This window comes from Molothrus ater, chromosome 11 (assembly GCF_012460135.2).
Source record: "Molothrus ater isolate BHLD 08-10-18 breed brown headed cowbird chromosome 11, BPBGC_Mater_1.1, whole genome shotgun sequence".
Classification (NCBI taxonomy): domain Eukaryota; kingdom Metazoa; phylum Chordata; class Aves; order Passeriformes; family Icteridae; genus Molothrus; species Molothrus ater.
Window position 1 is genome coordinate 111,958 of NC_050488.2, and position 23,709 is coordinate 135,666.

The 23,709-nt window shown below is 45.7% G+C and overlaps 1 protein-coding gene across 1 annotated transcript; it reads right to left on the bottom strand.

Annotated features, from left to right (window-relative positions):
• Positions 1-6,909: 6,909 nt before the first annotated feature.
• On the bottom strand, positions 6,910-21,407 carry ACAD9 (acyl-CoA dehydrogenase family member 9). Its single transcript, XM_036391055.2, has 18 exons — positions 21,213-21,407; positions 19,584-19,677; positions 18,157-18,258; positions 17,876-17,982; positions 17,046-17,146; positions 16,309-16,387; positions 15,222-15,396; positions 14,563-14,636; positions 13,290-13,365; positions 12,548-12,618; positions 12,098-12,217; positions 11,338-11,466; positions 10,506-10,585; positions 9,855-9,981; positions 9,076-9,153; positions 8,446-8,574; positions 7,640-7,712; positions 6,910-7,191 (listed from the first exon to the last, which is right to left on the bottom strand). The coding sequence occupies exons 1-18, from the start codon at positions 21,369-21,371 to the stop codon at positions 7,091-7,093; spliced, it is 1,875 nt and encodes a 624-aa protein (XP_036246948.1). The 5' UTR covers positions 21,372-21,407; the 3' UTR covers positions 6,910-7,090.
• Positions 21,408-23,709: the final 2,302 nt, after the last annotated feature.

Here is a 23,709-nt window from a genome sequence, read left to right on the forward strand (position 1 = left end):
TTGCTCTCTACATTTATGTCCTGGCAGAGGGTTAAGTCTGTTGCTCTCAGTAGGGCCCTTTGATTCTTGGTGTCAGTGGGGGCTGCAATGCAGCCAGGGTTGAAGGAGGCTCTCTGGCCGCTTGGGCCATGGTTGTGGGACACCTTGGCTTCATCTTTCCTTTGGCTGTGGTTTGCAGTGCTGCTTGTGCAGGCATTTTACAGTAACTGGCTTCAGTTTGTTCCTCTTGTCACCAAAAATTGAGAATAAACGTCTTTAACACCACTGTAGCATTAAGAGGCAGGCCTTACTTTATAGAATTGCTGGATGCACAGGCCATTGGGATCACAGGGCCTTCTTGGTGGGTCTTCAGGTACCCTGGTGGTCACTGAAGAAGGAAGCTGATTCTTCTGGAAAAAAGATTGTTTCCCATGTGTGGAAAAGAATAACCTCTCACTTCCCCATCCCTTTCTATACAAAGTTACACAGGCAAGTGCATTCATATGTCTCTATCTGCCTTGTCAATCTATCTGTCTATCTATCTATCTATCTATCTATCTATCTATCTATCTATCTATCTATCAATCATTTATCTATCTATCATTTATCTATCTATGTATTTTAATAATTACGAAATATTTCTATGCATGATATTTTGTTTATTTGTAAATTATGACACATCTATTGAGAGCTGGAAAATAATACCAGCAAAGCTGGGTTTAGGAGTAGATATGAACTGTGATTCCTTCTTGCTAGACATTTGCTGGCTTGTTTAGATTGACTTTGAACTGAAACCCTGCAAAGCTGGAAAATGGCTGGTGGCCATCACCCTGATATCCTTAAAAGCCCTTTTTTCATTTTAATTTTTTTCATCTGTGCTGGTTGGTAAATACCTTTCTTCCTTAAGCTATGTGCTGGCAATATTGGAGGTAGAATATAACATAATATTGCATATTTTAGATACTTGATAGTTTTCTTGTGAAATTTTATGGTAGCATCTCCTGCCTAAAACTGCCTCAAAACTAAAAACCAGCTACTGAGCACAACTTACTGCATAGGTGCAGCTCATGTTTGAACAGTGGAAGTGGCTTTTTGTTCTTCTGCATGTGTATGAAACACTACAAATTGAAAGGCTGCTTACAGAGGAAAGAGCCTTGTTTAGCGTAGCCTGGACTTTGGGAAGGTGGTAGCTGTTAGATCAATACCCAGCAAACTGCCTAAGTTATTTTTTGTGACTATTCTGGCTTCTTTAGGATGTTCAATTTTCATTTAGAAATGGCACAAAAAGACTCCGTGTGCTCGGTGGAGCCAGTGCTGCCACAGGACAGATGGAGCTAGGACAAATGGCACATTGATTTTGATCTCAACAAAAAGCCACCTGAGCTCCTCATGACAGCAACCCCATGGACTGGTAATGGATCCATTAAAATTAACTCATCACAGAGCTTTTAACTTGATGCTCTGACATATGGAGCTTGTTCAGTTCTGCCATGGAGGAAGGGAGTTTGAAGACAAAGAGGTTTGGCAAAGAGATCCATGCACAATAAAACTATTTGTATTTTAGCAAATGAAGTATCTTAGGATGTAAAATCTCATCCATGCTCCAGTTTTATACCTCCATTTACCCAAATTCTTGGTCTTAATTCCTTTGCCAGTAGAAAAAGATGACAGGGAAGTGTAGATCCTCCTTTTCTTCTTGAGCTGTGCAGCTTGTAACCTCACCTTCTCCCACAAACAGGAACAGACAAACTGCAATTTTGTCATGAAACCATATTTTGGAAAGCTCGCCCTGTGTTTGGTTTTGCCCAGAGATTCTCTGGAGTATTTACAAGCCATAAATGATGGATTTATTGTGGTTGCAAGAATCTTTTATATTTTACAACTTCTCTGCTGCACAAGAGCCTGGCACTTGCAGAACTCTTGCCCCATGCACTTCTCCAGTGCTCCTTGCAGAGAAGCTTTGGGAAGCACTTGGGATAAGTGCCATGTTCATGAATGGTTTATGGAGTCCACAGGACAGGGAAGTGTCTTTGCAGTGTGCACTGGCTCTTATTCCAAAGAATTGTCATTGCTGTGGGCACTGGCTGTTATTCCAACACCTGTGTCATTTATTCTACTGGAATCCTTGTTAGAAATGTTGTTCTTTGCCACTCACATTTTTAGTTGGTATTTTTTATCTCAAACAGCCAAAAGTTTTCCATCTCACTGGTTTCTGATGCTGGTTTTTCCTTTCCAGTCTGTTGTTGGCCCATGAAGATGCTGCTTAGATTCTGCCGACCCCATACATGGGTACCAAGCTGAAAGTTCTCCGCTGCTCCACAGCAGCCCAGTTATCCACAGGTGGGCCAAGAGCAGCTCCAGAAGCTCCAAGGGATTCTAACAGATGAATTTCTGTCCCTCAGGAAGGCAGGGCTGGTTCTGAAGTAGAGGGTCTGACCCTGCACCCACCTTTGCATGGCAGCAGCTGTCCCACACTTTGTGGAAGGCACATAACATGTGACACTCTTAATTCAGCACTGGCATAGTCGGTCTTATAATGCTCTTAAAAAAAATCAGCCTGGGCGAAAAATTACTTGTATTGTAGTTGGTTGGTTTGTTGTTTTGTTTTTCTTTTGTTTTTTTTTTTCCCTTGGTTCTTTGCTTTGATGCTCAGAGATGATGGAGGAAGGAGCAGACTTTCTGTTCAATTTGCCTGTCAGTTTGCAGGGAGTGAGAAAAGATCAGTTTTTCACCAGCTGGTTTAGGAGCTCTAAAAGCAATTGCGATGTCCTTAATCAAGGGGTGGGGGCACTGCTAACAGCCTGGATTGTCCCCACCTGTGTTCCCCTCTTTACCACAATGCTGTGCAGATCCAGAGCCTTGTACCTCAGCCTGACGGTGCAAAGATCCCCCCAGCATCCCTGAGTTTGCAGAAATAAAGGCTTTGTTCTCATTAATATGAGAAGCTGTATGGGTGGCCCGCAGCTAATGTTCTTTTGTTGCCTGGCCCCCAGTCAGTGCTCGAGTCTAAATGACTGACCCAGCCCCGAGCTGCCCTTAAGACTGATTTGATCAAAGGGACTGAAGCTCTGTTGACTGAAAATTCTCCAGGAAAACAAGTACAGGAACTTGGATAATGCTGGTGCCAAAAGCAGAGTGCAGAGTTGAACCTGTGAGGCCACCTCACTGCTGCCTTCCCCCACCCTTTTATTTTAATTTATTTAATATTCTGAGTGCCAGCTCTTGCATGAAATGCGCCCTCAGCAAGGAGCTGCGGGCCTCCTGGCTGTGTCCCTTTGTGCTCCCAGTGCTTCTGGTCAGGTTGGGCTGGGAAACTTGTCCATCATGCCTCTGTGTCTGTTTCCTGTCATTCCAATGCACAGCCCTTTCCCGCTGCTTGGCATTTAAATACTCGGATTATTTTATTGGATAACTTACATCTTGCACTTCATGACATTAAATTGTGTTAATCAGACCCTGTCCCATCATGAGTTTCTGGAACACATTTCCAAACCTTCCAGCTGTAGTCCAAGGGAAGCTGTTTCTGTCTTGCATCACAAAATTGGCAGGGTTTTTTGCAAAGACAGCCCTTTAGAAAGGACTTGGTGTGTGCATTAACATGCAAGGGGCTGCTTTCAAAGACAGACAAAAACCCCATGAACAAACAGCAAACCTACCAAAAAACCATATTACAAAAGTACTTTATTTATAGCTCTTGTTTTCCATGTTTTCTGAGCTGGCCAGCTTTTCCACTGCATTGTTTTTCTTTGGACAGAAAAGCACCCTTGCCAGATGATGTGAGTTAGCAACGAAAACAGAACTTCACACACAATGGATTTAGGAAAGCTAAACATGGAGGTTCCCATTATCAGAATCATTATCATTGTATTTCAGTTTATTTTGATGTCAGATTGTTTTCAGAAGGGTGAGAACAGTATCTCAGATCCCCTGGGTGCATTGGTGCCATAGCCACTTATTATTTCTTCTTTCTTATTATCCGTCCTTTCTGTAGTTCTGTAGTTCCTCTGCCCATTTGTTGCTATTGGATCTCTGTGTCCTTCACCTGATTCTTATCTTTTTCTGGATTTGTGGGGATTTTTGTGCTGGTTTAGTTTTTTTTTTCTTAGTGGTTGTTTTGTTTTCCTGTTTTATTTGGTCACAGTTTTGCTGATGGTTTTGGGCTTTTTTTGCATTCACTTAACAGCAGAAATCAGTTTATGATTTGTATTGTGAAGTTTTGATAGACAGGTGTTGCACATGAAGGTTGGTTTTGGTTTTAAAGTCATCTCATCTCAGACACAGACCTGCAAGGCCCTGTGGCTTTGAGAACTGAGTGCTCTCAGACAGTGAATTGTGCATGAATAGGAAACTTGTAGTTCCTGTCTCCATTACACATGACAAAATGAAAAGCGGTTGGAATGGTACCAATTCCAGCCTTTATTTTGCCTTCTTTTGCTGCCATGCATCAAACCGTGTCAGATTCATCAATGAACTCGGTTCTTCCAGGATGGGGTGTGCAAGGGTGATCCCTCAGCTCCTGTGTGGACCTGGTGTGCACCAGGCCAGAGATGTGACTGTCATCCATAGCCAGCCCCTGTCTGCAAAGAGAACAGGGAGCTGCAGCTCTGAGGAACTCAGGGCTTAGGGAGCAAAGAGCCCAAATCCCTAGTCTATAGCAGTTACTTGTCTGGAGAATTTACTGCTGAGGGATTTTGGTCTTCCTGCCCAGAGCTGGAAAACAAGAAGCCTGGCTGTTTGCTTTAGCTGTGAAGAGTCTCTTCTCAACAGGTTCCAGCTCTGCTGCTTGTTTGAATTAAAAGCAAAGCAAAACTCTTCTGTTGGTCACATCAAACAAAATAAGTTTCATGAGTCTGTGAATGGCATAAGAGTGTAATAATTATTCCATTTTCTAATACTTACAGTCTTCTAATTCAGCCATGGGATAACTATGCCATCATTCACTATATCAAATAAGTGGAAAAAGCATTGGAAAAGAAGTTTTTTTTTAAACTAAGTTTAGAAAAACTGAATTAATTTCATAAAGAAAACCATGCAGTAAAAATACAGTAAGTTAAGCTTCTCAAAGCCCTTTGGTAAAGGAGCCCTGAATCCCAGTCATTTGCAGTGCAGCCTCAGCTGTCCCTTTGAGGCCAGAACTGCCAAGGCTCAGGGCTGGGATGAGCCTTCACCCAAAACTGGCTCCAAGACTGATTGGGAATCAATCCAGAGCAGGGCTCACACAAAGAGCAAAGTCTCAAGGCCAAAGCCAAACCTTCATCAGGTTGGATTTGTTTTAACACTGAACTGGAGTAAATTTGCTTGTCCTGCAACAGCACTGTTGCCATGAAACTTTACATGAGCACTTTACAACAAGCACTGTCCTGTCCTGAACTGTGCTGCCCAAACACTGTTGAGAACTTGCTGTGCCTCTGCCCTGTGCGCCTGGGGCTGCTCCTGGCCAGGCAGCCTCAGTGAGAGCTTATGTCAAGAGAAAGGGCTCATGAGTGAGCTCTTGCCACATGGACACTGATTATTTTGTCAGGAAAGGCACAGAGGGAACTTGCCTCCACCATGCCCTAGAATCTTCATACTGTCATTCACCATCTTTTCCATATAAGCCATGTCATGATCCCAATCTAGAAGGGAGCACAAACAGACCCATTTCCATGGTGTGCTGGGATCCCCCTCTGCCTTTGGGAACTGGGCACTGCAAGGGGGTCGGGTAAGGCCATGGGAGCCAGATGTGAATGGACAAGGCCAAAGCTGCACAGGGACCTGGAGAGCTCTGGGCTGGCTCCTGGTCACTCTCCACCCTCTTTGCAGGCCCTGTGCAACATCCCTGGAGAGGAAACAGGGGCTGCCCAGGGGCCCAAGGGGGCTCTCTCCCTCCCCCAGAGGAAACTCTCCCTAAAGGCCTGGGGAAAACCATCCCCAGCGCTTCCCGGGGAGCAGGGAGCGCTGTCCCGGCAAAGGGGAGCCAGGCTGCCGGCTCACCTGCTCCCCGCGCTTGCAGCGGAGCAGCCTGGGCAGCCCTGGCAGGCAGGGCCACGGCCAGGAGGAGCAGGAGGAAGAGGCGCAGAGCAAGGGCCATGGTGCCTTGCCCTCTGCCAGTCCCTCCAGTCTCACTGTGACAAGTGCCACATTCCCTCCTGTCAGCAGCCTCCCAGCTGGAAGTTTGGCACCTTAGGGAGGCCATGGCTAACACAGCCCTTTGGTTTCATAGGAAAGGTGGAACCTTTACTTCACCAGTTGCTCTTCATGTGCAATTTAAGGCTCAGCTTCCTCTTGTGGTCCTCAAAGGACACAGTCAATAAAACAGGGGGGTAAAACCACCCAACCTCTTCAATGCTTGGATATGCCCAAAGAAACCTTGAGGAGCACAGGGTGGGTCTGTGCTGCCTGACCAAGCCAGAGGCCTTCCATAATGGAGAGGCTGCCTCAGTGCACAAGGTGAGAGCTGGAGATGCCACCACTCTGGACTTGTGTAATGCCCTGGACACATCAGCCCTGCCCAGCATCCTTGTCCCTCCTTTGGTGTGCTGTGAATCTGATGGAGGCACAGTTTGGAGAATGAGGAATTGCCTGGCTGGTCACATCCAGGGGGTTGTGGTCAATGGCTCAGAGGCCCCATGGACGTCAGTGACCAGTGGTGTCCCTCAGGGTGACAGCAAAACCTCCCTGGACACTGGCAACTCAGTGTCCTGATGGTGCTGCTGGACAAGAGAGCTGGAGGTGCCTCCAGAACAGAACTGTTCTGATTGCCCAAGTCTTTCAGACTTGCTCAGTGAATGAGCAGCTGACTGAAGCGCAAAGATACTGAGAAACCACACAATCCCTTCCCTGGGAAGAAACATCTCCCCATCCAAACCTCCCCTGTCTTTATCCAGCTCCAAGAGGAACAGACATATATATACATATAGCTATCTATCTATCTAATCAAATAACTTCAGCTTAAAATAAAATCTCTTTATTTATCCTTTTCCTATGAAGTAGTGGTTAGAAAGAAGTTTTATTTTATACAGTTACATTTAGTAAAGACATAAATAACAGATGCTTTTAATGTACTAAATACTGGAACTGCAGCAAATTCCTCCCTGACTGACGTTCATGAGTGCCTGCTGTCAGGGAGGGATCAGAAGGTCCTGTCCAGAGGGTGGGAGCAGATGTATGCCCTCTTCTCCAGGACCTGCTTTGCTGCTTTTTTAATGGAGTCATCCAAGTTTTCATCGGCATCTATGGAGAAACAGAGAAAAGTCAACGAAGGGACCATAAAGAGGTGTTGTGTATTTCTTTCAAGAAGTGTTTTTGAGTACAAATGCAAGAGTGAGTGCCAGGAAGAAACTGGACATTCTCTTCTGAAAAAGATTGATTATTATGGACTGAGCTTCGGAGAGCCAATGCGCAGCTGGTCAGTACTTCCCAAAGAGTCCAAATGCCTCATTTCTATCAGTGACTTGTCAGGAGTATATACATAAAATATAGATTTTATATTGTTCAATAAAGAACCCTGGCTGTTTGCTTTAGTTATGAAGTGAAGAGACTCTTCTCAACAGGTTCCAGCTCTGCTGCTTGTTTGAATTAAAAGCAATGCAAAACTCTTCTGTTGGTCACATCAAACCCAACTTCTTTTGATCACAGTCTGAAAGACAGAAGAGTGTAAGAATTATTTTATAGTACTTACATTTTTCTAATTGAGCCATGGCATAATTATTCCTGAAATACGCTTCTGTGCAGAAGATATTTGTAAGAAGCACCTGGAAAAGGAGTAAAACTGAGTTAAAAAATAGTGAATGAATTTCAAAGAGAAAACCATGTAGAAAAAATTCAGTAAGTTAAGCTTCTTAAAGCCCTTTGATAATGGAGCTCTGAACCCCAGTCATGTGCAGTGTAGCCTCAGCTGTCCCTTTGAGGCCAGAACTGCCAAGGCTCAGGGCTGGGATGAGCCTTCACCCAAAACTGGCTCCAAGACTGATTGGGAATCAATCCAGAGCAGGGCTCACACAAAGAGCAAAGTCTCAAGGCCAAAGCCAAACCTTCATCAGGTTGGATTTGTTTTAACACTGAACTGGAGTAAATTTGCTTGTCCTGCAACAGCACTGTTGCCATGAAACTTTACATGAGCTACTCAAGAAGCACTGTCCTGTCCTGAACTGTGCTGCCCAAACACTGTTGTGCTTATGTGTTATTATTAATGATTATATGGAAAGAGCTTGGGAAGAACTGCATGGTGCTAAAAGATTTGAGAGAAAGTGCAAAGTTGTGGTGAGGTTCTAAATGTCTGTGTATGTGTTAAAAAAGTATTTTAAACATGGTGAGAATGTGCAGCTCAACAGGCAGAGAGCCCCTGAGAGGCTCCTGCACTCTGACAGGTTTAGCCACATTCTGCTGCACTTTTATGGGAGTTTGCTGTAATTCCCCAGAGATGCAGCCTGCCTGCTCCCAGGAGCACAGCCTGAGTGGGAATGGCTGCTGCTGAGGGACACTCACCTCGTGGTCGTGGTTCCTCAGCCCGATGCTGATGGAGCGGCTGGCCCGGGAGATGGCTGCAGTCATTGCATACAAATTAATCACCACATCTGCCACTCTCTTCAGCACCAGCTGCTCCTCCACTATTGTCTGCCAGAGGGAAAATCATTATCAGCTTGTGGTTTGTCAGAACTTCAACCAAATTCAAAACTTCAACCAAGTATCACTGTCCATACTTTGTGTTTAGGTCCAGCTTTATTTTGCATAAACCGGTTCTAGCCTAGGTCAGAAATTTTCATAGTTAGTTTTGGGCTTACTAAGCTTCCCCTTTTAACAGTCTGCTTGTAAAATTGTAATACTGATGTGTGCCTTAATCTACATTGCTAAACGCCTGCAGCAGCAGGATTTGTGCTTATATGAGAAGAAAAAAACCAATTCCCCGAGGGTGCTGGTGCTTTGGTTTTGGTTCTAACAATGTAACTTTTCCATTACACTGAGGTACAGAATGTCAGTGTGTTTTCTCACACCCAGTGAGAATGTGTCATGTGAAGGAAGTGCTGGTCCTGCCACACTCAGTCCTCTGCAGGCTCCAGTGGGGCCCCAAGGATAAACTATTCAGTAACAAAAACAACAGACAAAATAAATAGTTACCTTGCCAAACCTACTTAGCAGGCCCCTGACTGTAGTTCCAAAATAATAAACGTTTTCTTCAAGTTTCTTGGCATTCTCCTGTAAAACAGAATACAAAATAGAACAATTTGAGTAGTCTTATAACAGAAAAGCAACATACTCCCACCCTATTTAAAGAGGACACTGGATTTTCTCTTTTTTAACATCTATCCATGTTGCTGCTGAAAGCCAGACAGGCACTATTCTTTCTCTCAAACATCCATTAAAATTTTCTGGAATTTACTCTTGGTAACTTTCAATATAGGCTCATGCTGACAAAAGTAACTAATGGAACACCCCATGAAAAATATACCTTATCTTTTTGCTATTAGCAGAACATTCATTTTTGGTCATAAAAACCTTTTCCTAAGTGATTAAGCAAGTGTGTGTATGTGTAATTCACAGAAATTCTTACCTGGAACTCTGTTTCAATTAAACAGGAAAAACTCCTCTTTTGTAACTAGCCTTACAACAAAGGGCAGCTATTACAGACATTTTAATAGGGTGAAGGCTCAATTTATAAAATTATCCAAATGGATCTAAAACTGGATTTGGTATAAACACAGGCTTAGAGCAGCCTTCATCTTCTCTTGATACCTGGACAATAACTGTAACATCCTACCCTGTCATGGTGCCAACACCTGCTTACCCTGGAAAATCTCACTGCCCCTAAGCACACATATTGGTTTGCAAAACAGGAGATGAAATTGTGGCAAGCAGCAAAGGGAACAAACACGAGAGCTCAGCAGAGAGGCCCTTACCTGGAGGCTGGGATGCACCACCCCATGGTCACCTACAAGCCCCAGATCCACCTTCCTGCCCAGGCTGTCCTGTAACCTGGTCAGGAACTCCCCCAGCGCCACTCCCACGTTTCCTTTCTTGATTGCTCTGAAATGTTGGGGAAAGAATGGCTGTTAAAAAAATTCCAGGAGGTTCAGACACAACCAGTTGGAATTCCAAATGCTTTAGCAAAATGCCTGCAGCTTGTCCATGAATTACCAAGTCCTGGTCCATTACTGCATTTCTGTGAAGTATGAAGAACAACTGTGGACCTTAAGAGTCATCAGCTGCTCTCAAAGACACCCACAAGGAATTCCAGAGACCAGTACTCAATATGCACAATGCAGCTGTTGTGCCAATACAACTTCATTCAGACACAAAATATTCATTCCTGTCTTGAAAGAAATAATTACAGCTTGTGTAAAAGTCCAAGATAAAATGCATTAAATGCTACAACTCCTAAATCTGTGAACCATCCCATTAAAAAGACAAAGAGCCCCTGTAACACTGAACTTTTACAGACAATGAATATAAAATCCTGCAGGTTTTTCCTGCAGTTTCTTCTCTCAGCTATAAAGTTACCTGATTCTGTTTAGTTTATTTAAAACTATTAACAATAAATAAGAACATACTTAATTTTGTCAGTTAAGATCTTCCCTGCATGCTGCATCCCTGTCAGTGCAATGTACATTCTCAGGATTTCATTGGTTCCCTGGAAAAAGCAGAAGAGAGACAGGTGGGTAACCAGAGTTTACAACAGTGAGTGTTTTCCAAGCAGGTCTGTTGTGCCCCTGTGCCCTTCCCACTGCTCCAGTATCACATGTTGACTCTCCCCACGCATTAACTGCTGCCTTTTGCTTCATCTCAGTTTTAATTCTGATTTCATGGGGCATTGCAGAAGTCGAGCCCCTCATCATTAAACACACAAATATACCCCAATGAAAAAGAAACCAGACTAAATGCATTTTGATTAAAAATGTTGTGCACTGTTCCAGTGAAGGAACATTTCAATAGCTGTAGAACTGCTCAAAATGAGCTGAGTTAAAATCAAGTCCGGCAATGACTCTGATGTGCTCACAATGGGTCACTGACAATCCAGCTTGGAAAGAGAACAAGCTTCAGAACCAACCCTTCTTTTAATGTAAACGCCCCTCAGTAAGATAATTAAATGTCTAAGTTGATCTTTTATGAGTTTCCCTGCTTCACCTGTGAGAAGCACACAAGAGGAAAGGTCACTGCTGTAACTCACACTGTGGTCAGTCTGTAAAAGCCATCACAGCTTATTTTACTATGGGAACTACTACTGATATTCCAAAGAAAACAAGGTTAGTCCTGCAGTCTTACTGTTCCAGACTTTGCAGCTGAAGGAACAAAGTCCTGATCAACCAAACCTTCAGGTTTCTGCTCACCTTCATAGGAGGTGTGAACTGCAGTTTGCAGTGAAAGGGGGATGCTGGTACTTGCCTCAAAGATGAGCAGGATCCTGGTGTCCCTGAGGTAGCGCTCGTAGGGATAATCCTTCATGTAGCCAAGGCCTCCAAGGATCTGCAGAGCCTCACTCACACAGGCCCAGGCACCTTCAGAGCTGAACACCTGCCATGGAACAGGGTTTGACCAGCAGTGAGCAGATAATAAATCAGCAATAAACACAGGATGCCCTGCTCTGGGGTTGTATCCACAGGACACTGCTGCAGTGTTTTCTGTGTGTTCCCCAGTCCTGGAACTGTGTCCCTGCAGCTCAGGGGTTTGCCAAATTCAGTGATGCAACGCACAGGGCACTCTCCAAAAGGGCACATTCCAGGGACAGGGGCAGCCGCACATGGGCAGAGCAGCTGCAGCTGCTTGGCTGCAGCCCAGAGCAGGAGTTTTCTGCAGTGACCATGAGGGACACCCTGGCAGCCACAGCCTGGACATTCCAAAGGTTTGTTGTGCCACCAGCTCCCTGGGAAAGCTGGCACAGCAGCAGCTTGGCTGGGCTGGCAGCTGGAGTGTAACTGAGTGTCCCTGTGCTTGTGTGAGGCCTCCTCAGACCCCAGCTCAGGGGCTGTGACATTCCCAACCTGCTCCCTGCAGGTTTTGTTTTGCACAAGTGTGAGCTTGTGGGATACAGAACAGTATCTGTCACTTCACCTGGCTGCAGGGCTTCTCTCATCCATCTAAATGCAGCCCTGAGCTCTCAGCCCTCTGCAGCCTGAACACTGAGCCCCTGGCCAGCCCTGGGTACCTTGACCATGGCAGCCTCCACGGAGCAGTCAGGGAAGCCTGGCCTGTCCATCATCCCTGCAGTCAGGTAAGCCATGCTCTCCATCACGTAGGCTTTCACAGCCATCAAACAGAACTTCTCCTGCCACACAGCAACAGGAGCAATCATACAGAAATTCAGATGCAAAAGTCCACAATCAACCTTCAAACTTCAAAAAACCTGCAGTTTTTATACGTTTTACATCATCAAATTAATCAATCAATAAAAAGCACCACTTTAAAACAACAATAAATAAAAAATACTTTTATACATTTATCATTCTGGACATTTAAAAGATCAGCGTACAGAAGTCAGCACCAGGTTCAGACAAATTTCTAGCAAATCCTTTAAACCAGTACAGCCAAAATACCCCCAATGCAATCTATGTCCTGGTACTTAGCACAGAGATTTAGGTGTTTCATATTTTGTTACCTGAATTAATCCAAACTGGCTGAGTTTCTTATTGAATTGTTTCCTGGTGCAAGCATACTCTGATGTCAGCTCTTTAAAGAAAGAACAAATCAATCTCAGAGGGGCTGTGACAGACCATTCCAGCTGCTGGTGTCCTTCCCTGGATGGTGACACTCCAGTCTATGCCCAGGAGCCCCCTGGCTGTTCCAGAAGCAGCACTTTGTGAAAATCACCCTCACACTGATGGTGTTGATCAAGTCTGGGAGCAGCCTGTCAAAGGCTTTTGAACCAGAAGTGTGAACTTGTATTCTTAGGGAAGCCATTAGTTTTGGTGCTAATTGATTAGAGAGACTTCTGTTACTGTTTTGGCTAATTATTGGCAGAAAGCAGTTTTACTGTGTGCAGCTTTGAGCCAGTTATTCATGTGGGAGGTTCTAGGGGAGATTACACCTTCTAAAAGCAAATAGTACAGAGGTTTTTTTCTTGGGAAGAACATTTTACCTCAGGGAAGTCCAACAGAGGCACCCACTCTGTGAACTGAACCTACACTGTACAAAAAGGAAAAAGACCTTTATTGCAAAACCTCTACAAGCAGCCTTTTAACAACTAATTTTCAAAACCATATTTGAGTGTTTTAAAGATTTCAAAGCGTGTTCTGACAAGGTCAAGACTCCTGTTCCCACTCTGAATGTCCTGCATGATCTGCCTCAAGCAGAGCAGTTTCTGCTGGCACCCAGCCATGCAGAGCACCCAATTCACCCACCTATCAACTTCTTAATCATTCCAGCAGATGCACTGCCCATGCTAAATCTTCCACTGTTGAGGATATTCATGGCAACCTGGGAAGAAACAGATGGGGTTCAGGCCACATTCTCCTAAGGCCATGCTGGTCACTGCTTCCTGCTTCAGTGTTCCCTGGATTTCACTCCTCACTGGGACACACTGCCAGTCCTGGAAGTGCCCTCACATCAGCCACCACAGCTCTCAGCATCCCAAGGAAAATGCTTCAAAACTGGGCTTTTCCTGCCACCCATTATATCCAATTTTATATCTGAAGTAGATGATCCAGTGACTTGGAAATAATCTCTATTCTAATTACATGAAGGCAAAATGTAGATAAAAATGCATTTATCTGCAGCTGGTAAACAACATTCCAGCTGGACAGCACTGTTCCAGTTTATCAGATGAAGAAGAAAACCACAATATTTCTCCCTGCAGCTGACCTGTCATGGCTGCTCTCTGCCTCAGATGCCTTTCAGCAACACATCACAGAAGGGACAAGAATGGAGGTGTAGAAATGAAATACAGACCAGTAATGTACAAAAATAGATTTTGGAGTCTGGTGTCTGTAGTGTTGTTTCTCAACATGGGTGACTCAGGTCAAAGCCTGTTAGGAAAGAAGTCACTGTCCTACATTTTAACCTGTCAGGAAGACACCATAACAATCTTCTTTTAATCTCTCCTACATTAAGGGAAATTATTTCATTTAGCATTTAGGCCTGGACTTGCCTGCTACAGCAGGAGCAGGAAATGGAGAAGGAGTAAGAGCAGTTTTGCAAATCCCCAGGTCACACTCTCAGAGAAAGGTTACACAGCAAGGCCACCTGTGGTTTTCTCTCCTGGGGTCCTGCCAGCATTTCCTTGTGCCACAGTGCAGCCCTGGAGAAGCAGCTGCCAGCCAGGGCACCTTGGAGCTGGGCATGCCTCCAGCACTCCCTGTGGCACTCACTGCTCTGTGGAACCAGCAGAGGACGTGTCCCCCACTCAGGGCAGAAGGGCAGCTGAAGTCACTCCCTTTTCTGAGGGGACACCACCAAAAACAACCAAAAGCCCAATAAGAGAAAAACCACAGAAATCTGAGGTGATGGCACACTGTGCACTGTCCAGTGACACCAATTCACAGATCAGTGGGGGAATCTGTCCTCCTGTACCCTGCAGTGTGGCACTGCTCACACCACCCACGAGGAAACTTCAGCACAGGGGCAAACAGCCTCCTTCAGGCTTCTACAAATCACCAGTAGCTATTCACTGCTTACCTTAAATCCCCCTCCAACTTCTCCAATTACATTCTCTATAGGCACTTTGGTGTTTTCAAAATGTACTTCACAGGCTGAAACACAGAATCAAATGACAAATATGACACGGAAATATTTAAAAGATATTCAGGAACTTAAGTCACTATTTGTAGCAAGAAATGAAGTCTTCCTAATGGATTGTTTATGACAGAATTATACATGCTTTGCCAAAGAAGTGAGAATGTGGGAAAAGGCTGTAGTTGAGATCAATTACTGAATATTAAAAATGTTATGAATATACACTGTGTAAACAGAGAACTACAGTTTGGTCTTTATTTTTAGTTCTAAGGAACTGACTGAACAGTCACCAAGATGGTGAAAAGATGCAATCATTACAAAGCTTAGAAGAGCTGAAGAAAGTGGACTTCTAGATAAAATCTATTGTCACTGAATCTCCTGAGTGATTTCTTTCACTGCACAGTGAATGAACTCCACAAAATGGATTTCTTATTTCAGATGCTGTGTCAGGAAGGACTCCTAGGAAAAGCCAGCTAAAGAAACATGAACTTAACTGTAACATGGAATAGGTATTGATCTGCCTCTGAATTCAGATGATCCAACCAAAATAAAACCTTAAACTATTAAAACAATTTCTGCTAAGAATTGTAGGTGGTTCTTACTGTTGGAGCCTCGAATGCCCAGTTTATCCTCGGGCTTGCCGTGGGTGACGCCGCCGAAGTCCCGCTCCACGATGAAAGCAGTGATTTTATCCTTCACCTGCCCGTCCTTGTCCACAACCTCTGTCCTGGCAAACACTGTGAAAATACTGGCCAGGCCACCATTGGAGATCCAGACCTGTTTTCAGAGAGGGAAGATGTGTAAGAAATGTAACTGTGCTGATTTTGTGAGCACAGCTCTCCAGGGTTTTGTAACAGGCTGAGCAAAGAACAGAGTGCTGAAAAAATTGCTGCTCCTTCCCTTCAGTTCTAATGAGGGTGAGCACATTTCTGAGGAGCGCTGACCACACATGCTAAGTTTAGAGCAACTTTAAAACCAGAATGTAGTATCAATATGCATTAAATTAAAATCCACTGTGCATTTCTGCGGAAGCTGGTACCTCCTGCTGCTGATGGCACGTCAGAGATACAGGGGCAATGCAGACTGCACAAACCCTGTGCCCAAAAATCAACTCTGATGAGAAATTCTCTGATCAGCCTCTCCCACAGGGTGGGTTCTCTTCACACCACAAATGGATCAACAGCTACAGATCAAGTCTGCAATGCATCCGATACTGCTGAACCCAGGACATCTCTGATTTCTTCAAAACTGGCTTTTGTCACTGTTTCTTTTAACAGAAAGTTCCAAGCAGCCCTATTTCTAATTAAATATCAAGTTTTCTTTTAAAATCTAGCCTGAAGAATGAAGAGATGCCAAATATAGGTTTGGTTTCCTTTTACCTAAGCTGTCATGGAGGGGGCTGATTTACCAACTAACCAAGCCTCCCTGAAGCTGAGCACACAAGTGGGCAATAGAGAAGGAACCTGGGGTAGTTTTCTATTTTTCTTACCAGGAGTTTAATGCAGGAGTTTAATTCTCTAACAATAATTTTCTGTTCCTTTTGTGCCTAAACCAACAAGGGTTATCTTTTTGACAGGGTCATTCTCCTCTAGCTTGGAAACCTCCCAATTCCATACTGATGCAAAAGACAAGGACACTTCCTCCACTTGGAACAATCCCCTTTCCTGTTCCCAGTCTGTGAGTGGGTACCTTGGAGCCATTTAACAGGAAGTGTTTCCCATCTTCACTCAGGGTTGCTCTTGTCTGGATGGATGCAGCATCACTCCCACTAGGAAACAAACAAGTTATTAATGTTCAAAGAAGTAAACATGCTTTAAAAAACCAAAACTGCATATTCCCCCTCTTCCCATCCTGTGAAAAGGAGGTGGTCTTAAATAGCAGTATATCAATTTTAGCTTTTAACCAACACAGAAGCTCACTAGATTGAACAGCTCTAAAAGTTACCTGAGGGGACCTTTCTTCTCATTACCATGTTATCAGGGTTATGACCTGACCAGAATGTGCAGAATGCCACAACAGCAACATTTTGAGCTATGTGAACACACAATGAGCCTCTCATTTAAGTGACACCAAAAATTCTTCCTTTTGGTTTTGGTAGCTCCTTCAAAACAGGCTTTTATATTTTGAATAAGAACTGAAAGCATCCTAGAACAGTCACAGCACATTATTTCTGACATAGCACAAAGCATCCTTTCAATTCATGGAAGAAATTAAGTACATGAATTCCTGGGATGGGAACAAAAAGAGTCAGGGATTTCATGGACACTGCCAAAAACAGCACACTAGGGAAAGAGTAATTGGAATGTTTCTCTAAAAACTAAAACTAAACCCCAGATGTATACACTGAAGCCATGGGTCCCAAATAATGAAGATTCAAGGTCAGCAGCAATGCAGCTAAGGCAGGGAGGCACTGTGGGCAGCAGCACCTGCCAGGCTCGGTGAGGCAGAAGGCAGCAATGTGCTCCCCCGAGGCCAGGCGGGGCAGGTACTTGGCCTTCTGCTCCTCGGTGCCAGCTATGAGGATCCCCTGCAGAAACAAGCACAGGAAACTTTGCAGCACCAGCCTGTGGGAAAAGAGAGGGAGCTGAGAAGCTCCAGCATGTTCAGAAAGCTTCACCTACAAGTATTATGGCACAGCAAGAGACAGTTTAATAAACATCAGACTGTATTATTTATCAGTCGATAAAATATTTTTTCATTAGCATTCTGTGCTCAATTCCACAAGGAATTTTCTCTTGCTATAACACACTGAGTGTGGTTTCAAGCTTCTTTCTGCCATCCATCCACCACTAAAAGGTAAAAACCTATGGCTGTATTCAAGTTCAAAATTGACACACTTGCTCTCAGATGAATTATCTCCTCTAAGCCCCTCAACACATAGCCCCAGCCAACCAAAGTTGCTCTCTTCTGAATTCTTTCCTTCCTCATCACCTGAGCCTCCCTGATACTCTTAACTCAATTCTATTTATTCTAGCTACTTTAAACAAGTTTGGTCAATAGAAAAAAACCCCAACAACTTGGACTCATATAAAGTAGTTTTCCTAAGAATAATTATCCTAATAGTAACTTTCTTATCTGCTTCCTATCCAGCCTTTCTGTCTCACACTGAACCAGTGGCAGAGGCTGCTGGGGACACCAACAACCTGATTTATGCTTCCTCAGTAATTCTGATTTGCTCCCTCCAAGCCCCACATTTTTCACTTCACCTTTTCCATGCAATCTGTGCAGAATCCTGGCCCCAGAGCAGCAGCATTACCTTCAGCCCAATGGCCTGATGAGCTGCCAGGGTCACTGCAATGGAGCCATCCAGGGAGGTGATTTCTCCCAGACGTGCATACATGGTGTTTGACAGGCCCAGACCACCTGGAACAGGCACCAGGTATTATTTTAGTACATTTTTTGTGCCACTCTCCCCCCCAAAAAATCCATTTCAAATACAGCAATACAGGAATGCAGCAGCTTTAACTGGAGAGCTACAAAAGCGGCACAAAATGCACTCCTAAAGGCTCTGGGTGTTCTTCTGTGGCATTTACTCACCATATTCCTCTGGAATCTGCATGCCAAAGAGACCCAGGTCCTTCAGTCCTTGTAAGGTTTCAGGTGGGATTTTTGCATCTTGATCGATTTTCTTCGAGTCCACTAAAATACAGAATTTTTCTCATGTAACACTGTGTTTCTCAGTGTGGGAGGCTGCAGGATTCCCCCAGCAGGGCCAAGGTCACTCATGAGACTTCTCATCCCCAGCTTCCCAAGAATTTCTTCTTTCTAGCTTCAGCCTGACTCTCCTGTTTGTCCTCAGAACATTCAGGAAAAAGACTTGGAAGTGGGAAAAATCCAGCATTTATTTCATTTTCTCAAACATTTCTACTGGTTCTGCATGCCAGCAGATTCCAAGACTGTAATAAGCAAAGCATTTCCAGGATTTTCTATCTGAACCAAGTCTAGGTAGTGAATACAAAAAAAAAAAACCAAGATAAATGAGGTAATTAGAAAACCTTGCTCTTAGGAGATTTTAGATTCTTGGGGGATTAAGAGAGCTGTTCTGTACCAGGGCAGTGAAAACAAACAGGAATCCTATTTTCTCCAGACTCTATAATTTGACCCTTTTATTCCTCCCCTAAACATCAGGCTGTTTACTCCATAAATCATGTTCCCCCACAGAGGCAAAGAATTAAAAAATGTAATTTGAATAAATTCTTTATTTACTGTCAGTGAGCAACACTACAATTTTACACTTAAAATCACCTGGATCTCACAAATTGTGACATGTGACAATCACTGGCTTCTCCAAACTCCTGCAGTGTTTGGAAAACCTCTGTCAATGGGAAGTCTGAGACAATGCTGTTTAACTGCCCCAGAAATTGCTGTCTGTGCAAACCAATATTCTGCAATTGCTCTGGAATTGGCTTATCCATGGCAGCACTAATGGAAGGAACACCCTGCAATGCTCTCTGGAATGCAGATGGGTAATAAGGCCTTTCCCAAACAGAATTATTACTCTAATGCTGAAAAAACCAGAACTGCTTTTGATTTTTCATAACTCCTCAATGAGCCAGCATTTTTGAGTATCTCTGCTGCATCCTGCCACAGTCAGCTTTAGCAGAGTAGGACAGTTAAAAAGTTCTAGGAACCAGAACTAGGGAAAAAAATCACAATATATGAAGTGGTTAGAAGCACAATTCAGCTGAGCTAAAAACAATTTCAAATCCTATCTTTATCCCAGAATTATTTTACATCCTTGGTTTTTTTCCTGTTTTGGAGACTTAATTCTTCTGATCAGCACCCAAATACTCCCCAAAAAAGCCATAAATGGGCATGCTACAGAATCAGCCTCACCATGGGAGCAGCAATTAATGCATAAACTAAATTAAATGCTTTAAGTATAATAATCTTCTTTAACTGCTATAGCTAAATCATTTTGTAATCACTAAATCACTTGCATGGATAAAAACACAATAATATACCTTCCTCATTGAAGAACTTTTCAACAGGTCCCACAAACTGGTTGATTTCTGCCAGTTCTTCATTGCTAATTTCTGGGTAAGGAAAAACTTCTTCCTAAAATGGGAGAATTATTTAATAACTCTTAATACAAGAACCATGTAGTTGAAATAAAAATCATGGAAGATATGCCTTGCGAAGACTGTAAAACACTGTGCAAATTAAGAATTGTGGAAAATGCTCTGAAACAGAAACAGAGCTCCCCAGGACCCAACTTTATTACACACCAAAACCAGACCAGAGGGTGTTACCTGAACAACAGAAACATGAGGGAGAAATTGAGAGATCTTTTAAGAACTACAAAGACCCAAAAATCCTTCATCGCCCACAAGCTTTAACGCTATTTAGGGATTGATAAAAAATGAGTTGGGATTGATAAAAAATGAGTTTAATGTTTACAAAGCTCAGCCTGTGAACACTGTCCCTTGCAAACACCCGGCACTTTTCACCTGTAATGCCTCAAGGACAAAGGTGAGTGAGTCCCACCACTCCTTATCATCCCAGGGTGTTCTGGCCATGAACTGGGAGCAGCATGGCCTGACAGGTTTGAATTGGTAAAAAAATCCAGGCAAGGAGTGGGAGGCTATGTGAGAAGCACACTTCTGATTTTTACTGCCTTCCCCCTTTCAAACAAAAGAATTTACCTCTGTCCACAGAAATCTGTTCATGGTACACTGAGCAATATCAGCGTCAAAAATTCAGGACCTGGGGCTAGAGGTTTTCAGAAAGCTGTTGTATTGAAATTTGAGAGAAAAAACACCCCAGACATATCTGAAGAGGGGTTTAGCACAGTGGAGCCTGAGTGCTGCCTGCTGTAACAGCTTATCTGACAAGCTCTGTTGCAGGAGACTTTACTGCCCAACTCATTTCAGTGTATTTGAATTATTCCTTCTTTTCATTTACTTCACCCTTCAATCTCTGATAAATGCACACTCTAAGCCCTGCAGTAACAAACTCTGCTTAATACAGCGCTCTGCCCCAGACTTAAACTTCTTTGTCCAGTTAAAGGCACCACAAGAACTTCAATCTTTCCTATCAAACCTGTAGGCAGATTTATGTGAAGCCTCGATCCTTCAAGTACAACCAGAGGATGAAGCGATCCAGGTTTAGCAGTGTGCCCAGAGAGGGTGCACAGTGCCACGCGTGTATGCAGGGCCTGCGGGGCTGGCAGGCACAGGGGGCTGCGGCTGAGCCCCGCTCTTGGCGTCGTGGTTGTTTGGATCACTCTGAGCTCCATCGCGGGTTTTGTGCGCAAAGGGTCCCTTCAGTTAACCCGGCTCCAGCTGAGGGGCACCGGCACACACGGAGACGCCTCCCGTCCCTCCGTGCCAGGGCAGGGAGCTCTGCAGGGACCCACGGGCTGCGGGACAGCCAGGCCGGGGCCGGGCCCTGCCGTGGGCGCACACCAAGGCCCGCAGCCCCGGGCTGGGATGAGCAGCTGGAAAAGGCCCTGGCGGTGCTGCGGACGAGCCCAGGCGGGCGATGCCCCCGGTCTGTGCCAGCCCCGCCGCCCGCCGGTGAAAGGGCAGCGACCCCCGGGCACGGCCGGCCCCGGCCCGCCCCCATCGCCACCCGCACGCCCGCGGACCCACCTTGCGCAGGGTGCCGAGGAACAGCTCCTTGGCGAAGGCGCGGCGGGGCGCGGCCGTGCGCAGGCCGCGGGCTGAGGGGCCGGCCCGGGGCCGGGGCCGGGGCCGGGGCTGGGGCCGGGCGGCGCGCAGGGCCCGCAGCAGCAGCAGCACCGCGCTCATGGCCGCGCTCGGCGCTCCGTGCTCCGTGCTCCGTGACGGCACCGCCAAGCGCCCGGCCCGCCCCGGGGCGGGACACGGCCCCAGCGCCCCAGCGGGCGGCGCTTCGCTCGCAGCGACCGCGGGGACGGGACACACCCAATGAGGGCTCGTCTCAGCCGGCCCCGCAGCCCCAGGGCCCCACGGGGCGGCGCCTCGCTCGCAGCGCCCGCGGGCTCGGCAGCAACGCCGCTCACGGCTTCTCCCGCCCGGCCCCGGGCCCGGGTCGGGCCCCGGTGCCCTCCCCTCCCCTCCCCTGTCCGGCAGCTCCTGCCTGAGCCGCACGATGCCACCGGGAAACAGCTCTTGGTGCACCCAGGGACCTTTTAGTCGCCTTCCTGAGGCGAAAGCAGCGGCGCAGGCCAGGCGGGGAGCAGCACCACAGGCAGGGATCGCTGCATGCCCGCCTGGAGCTGCGGGACACGCTGCGCTGCAAACCGAGCGCGTGGAAATCGCCCCAAAAATCTCCTAAATGCGAGCATAACTCCCCCTGCTGTGTGTGTCAGGAGCCGGAGCAGGATGGTGCGGGCAGCTCCAGCCCTCCCCTGAGCGGCCCCGCACTCCTGCAGCCCTTTCCACACATAAATAAGCGTCAAAGTCCTATCTGCTCACTGTGCCCTGCGGTGAGCGCTGCCCTGCGCCGAGCGTCCCCTCTCCTCCTTCGCTTTTCTCTGGCAACAGGTTTTGTGTTTTTTAAAAACCTAGGTGCTAAAGCCGTGTGAATTTACTGATATTCAGTGAAATAAGCTGCTCCCCTTCTGTAGGAGAGGTCACGGTCAGGTCTGTGGCACCGCCACCCCAAAGCCGCTGCCTCACCTGCAGGTGCCTGGGACTCCTCACCAACACAAGGGCTTTCTGCGTGCTAAGCTTCGTTTACTCAAGGGTAGAATTAATTTATTTGTACTATTTCTTTCAGGTAAAATAAGCCCTCTAAAAGCTGCTGCTACTCTCTCATTTTAGGCATCTCCATGTCCACCTGCCTTTGCTTTGGTCTGTGTGGAACTGCAGAATGTGACAAAATGGCATTTGCAAAAAGAACAAGTAAACACGGGCTTAATGAACTCACTTATTTTGCTTGCTTTACTTATGACTCATAAAATGAAAAGCCTTTGATCTTGTGACCCAAATAAATTGCCATGTTTATTGCCTCTCAACTGTACTGCAAGTAGGGAACAAGAAGGGCTGAGAGTGAGGAAAAGGTAAGGATGTGCTCAGCTCTGGTTAAGGCACATTTTCCTGCTTCTTTTCGTTTTGAAGGGTGGAAAAGCAAGAGGTGATGTCTAATCCTAGCAGGCAGGGAACAATGGGTGGGGAACGCTGAGCTGGGTGCAGCATTTGGCAATCTTTGGGGTGCAGTGATGAGGTGCCAGTGCCTCCAGAGGGTATCCACAGGTGGTTGATGGTGTGGATAGAAGGGGAAAAGCCTCAGCCTTGTGACACGTGGGGTTAATGGGGCAGAGCCACACCATGTCCCTCTGAGGGTGGCACTGCCACACCAGTGCTACATCCCAGCTCTGGGCAGGAAAGGTAAAAAATGATTTAAAAAGGAGGTTTTTTATCTTCCTGGGGTCAGGAGAGGTGTAGGTCCCACAACACCTCCCAAACTGAATATCAGGGATGAAAGGGCTGAACTGAGGCCACCCTCTCCTGAGACAAGTCGGGCAGGTTCTGGTGATGTAGGGGTGATGTGGCAGCTTGAAAGAAAGGATAAACAGAGCATGGTAAAAACTGCTTGAAGAAAATGATCCAAAGAATGAAAACAAGGCTGGGCAGTTGGGAAGCACAGGGAAAAGATGCCTCATCAGGAAGTTCACAAGAACTGAGGCAGCAGCCAGCACACCCCACCCTGTGTGCTCACTCAGCAAGCATGAGGATGGCATTGGGAGTGTATCCTAAATAAATAAACACCTGGGGTTTTCCAGTCACAGGGGGTGATATCACACCCACAGCACGAAACTGCAGGTGGACCATCACTGGCACAGAGAATCCTCTGTCCCTGCGCTGGCACCAGTGGTGCCACACCACGGATTTTGTCCCATCCAGTGCTGTGTGTAACCACAGCTGAAATCACACTCTTGGCAGCTGCAGTTCGCTGCAGAATCCCTCCACCCTGACCTGACACATCTTCAAATTGCCTTGCACAGAACTGCACCATCTACTGAAAAAAAGAAAAATAAAAATCCGTATTTTTGTCTTTTGGTTCGCCAACATACCCAACCTTTTCTTTTCCCTACTTTTATTTATGACTCCTCTCTGCTGTCTCTGCCACTGAGGTATTCATCCACATGTTCCCATCATTTCC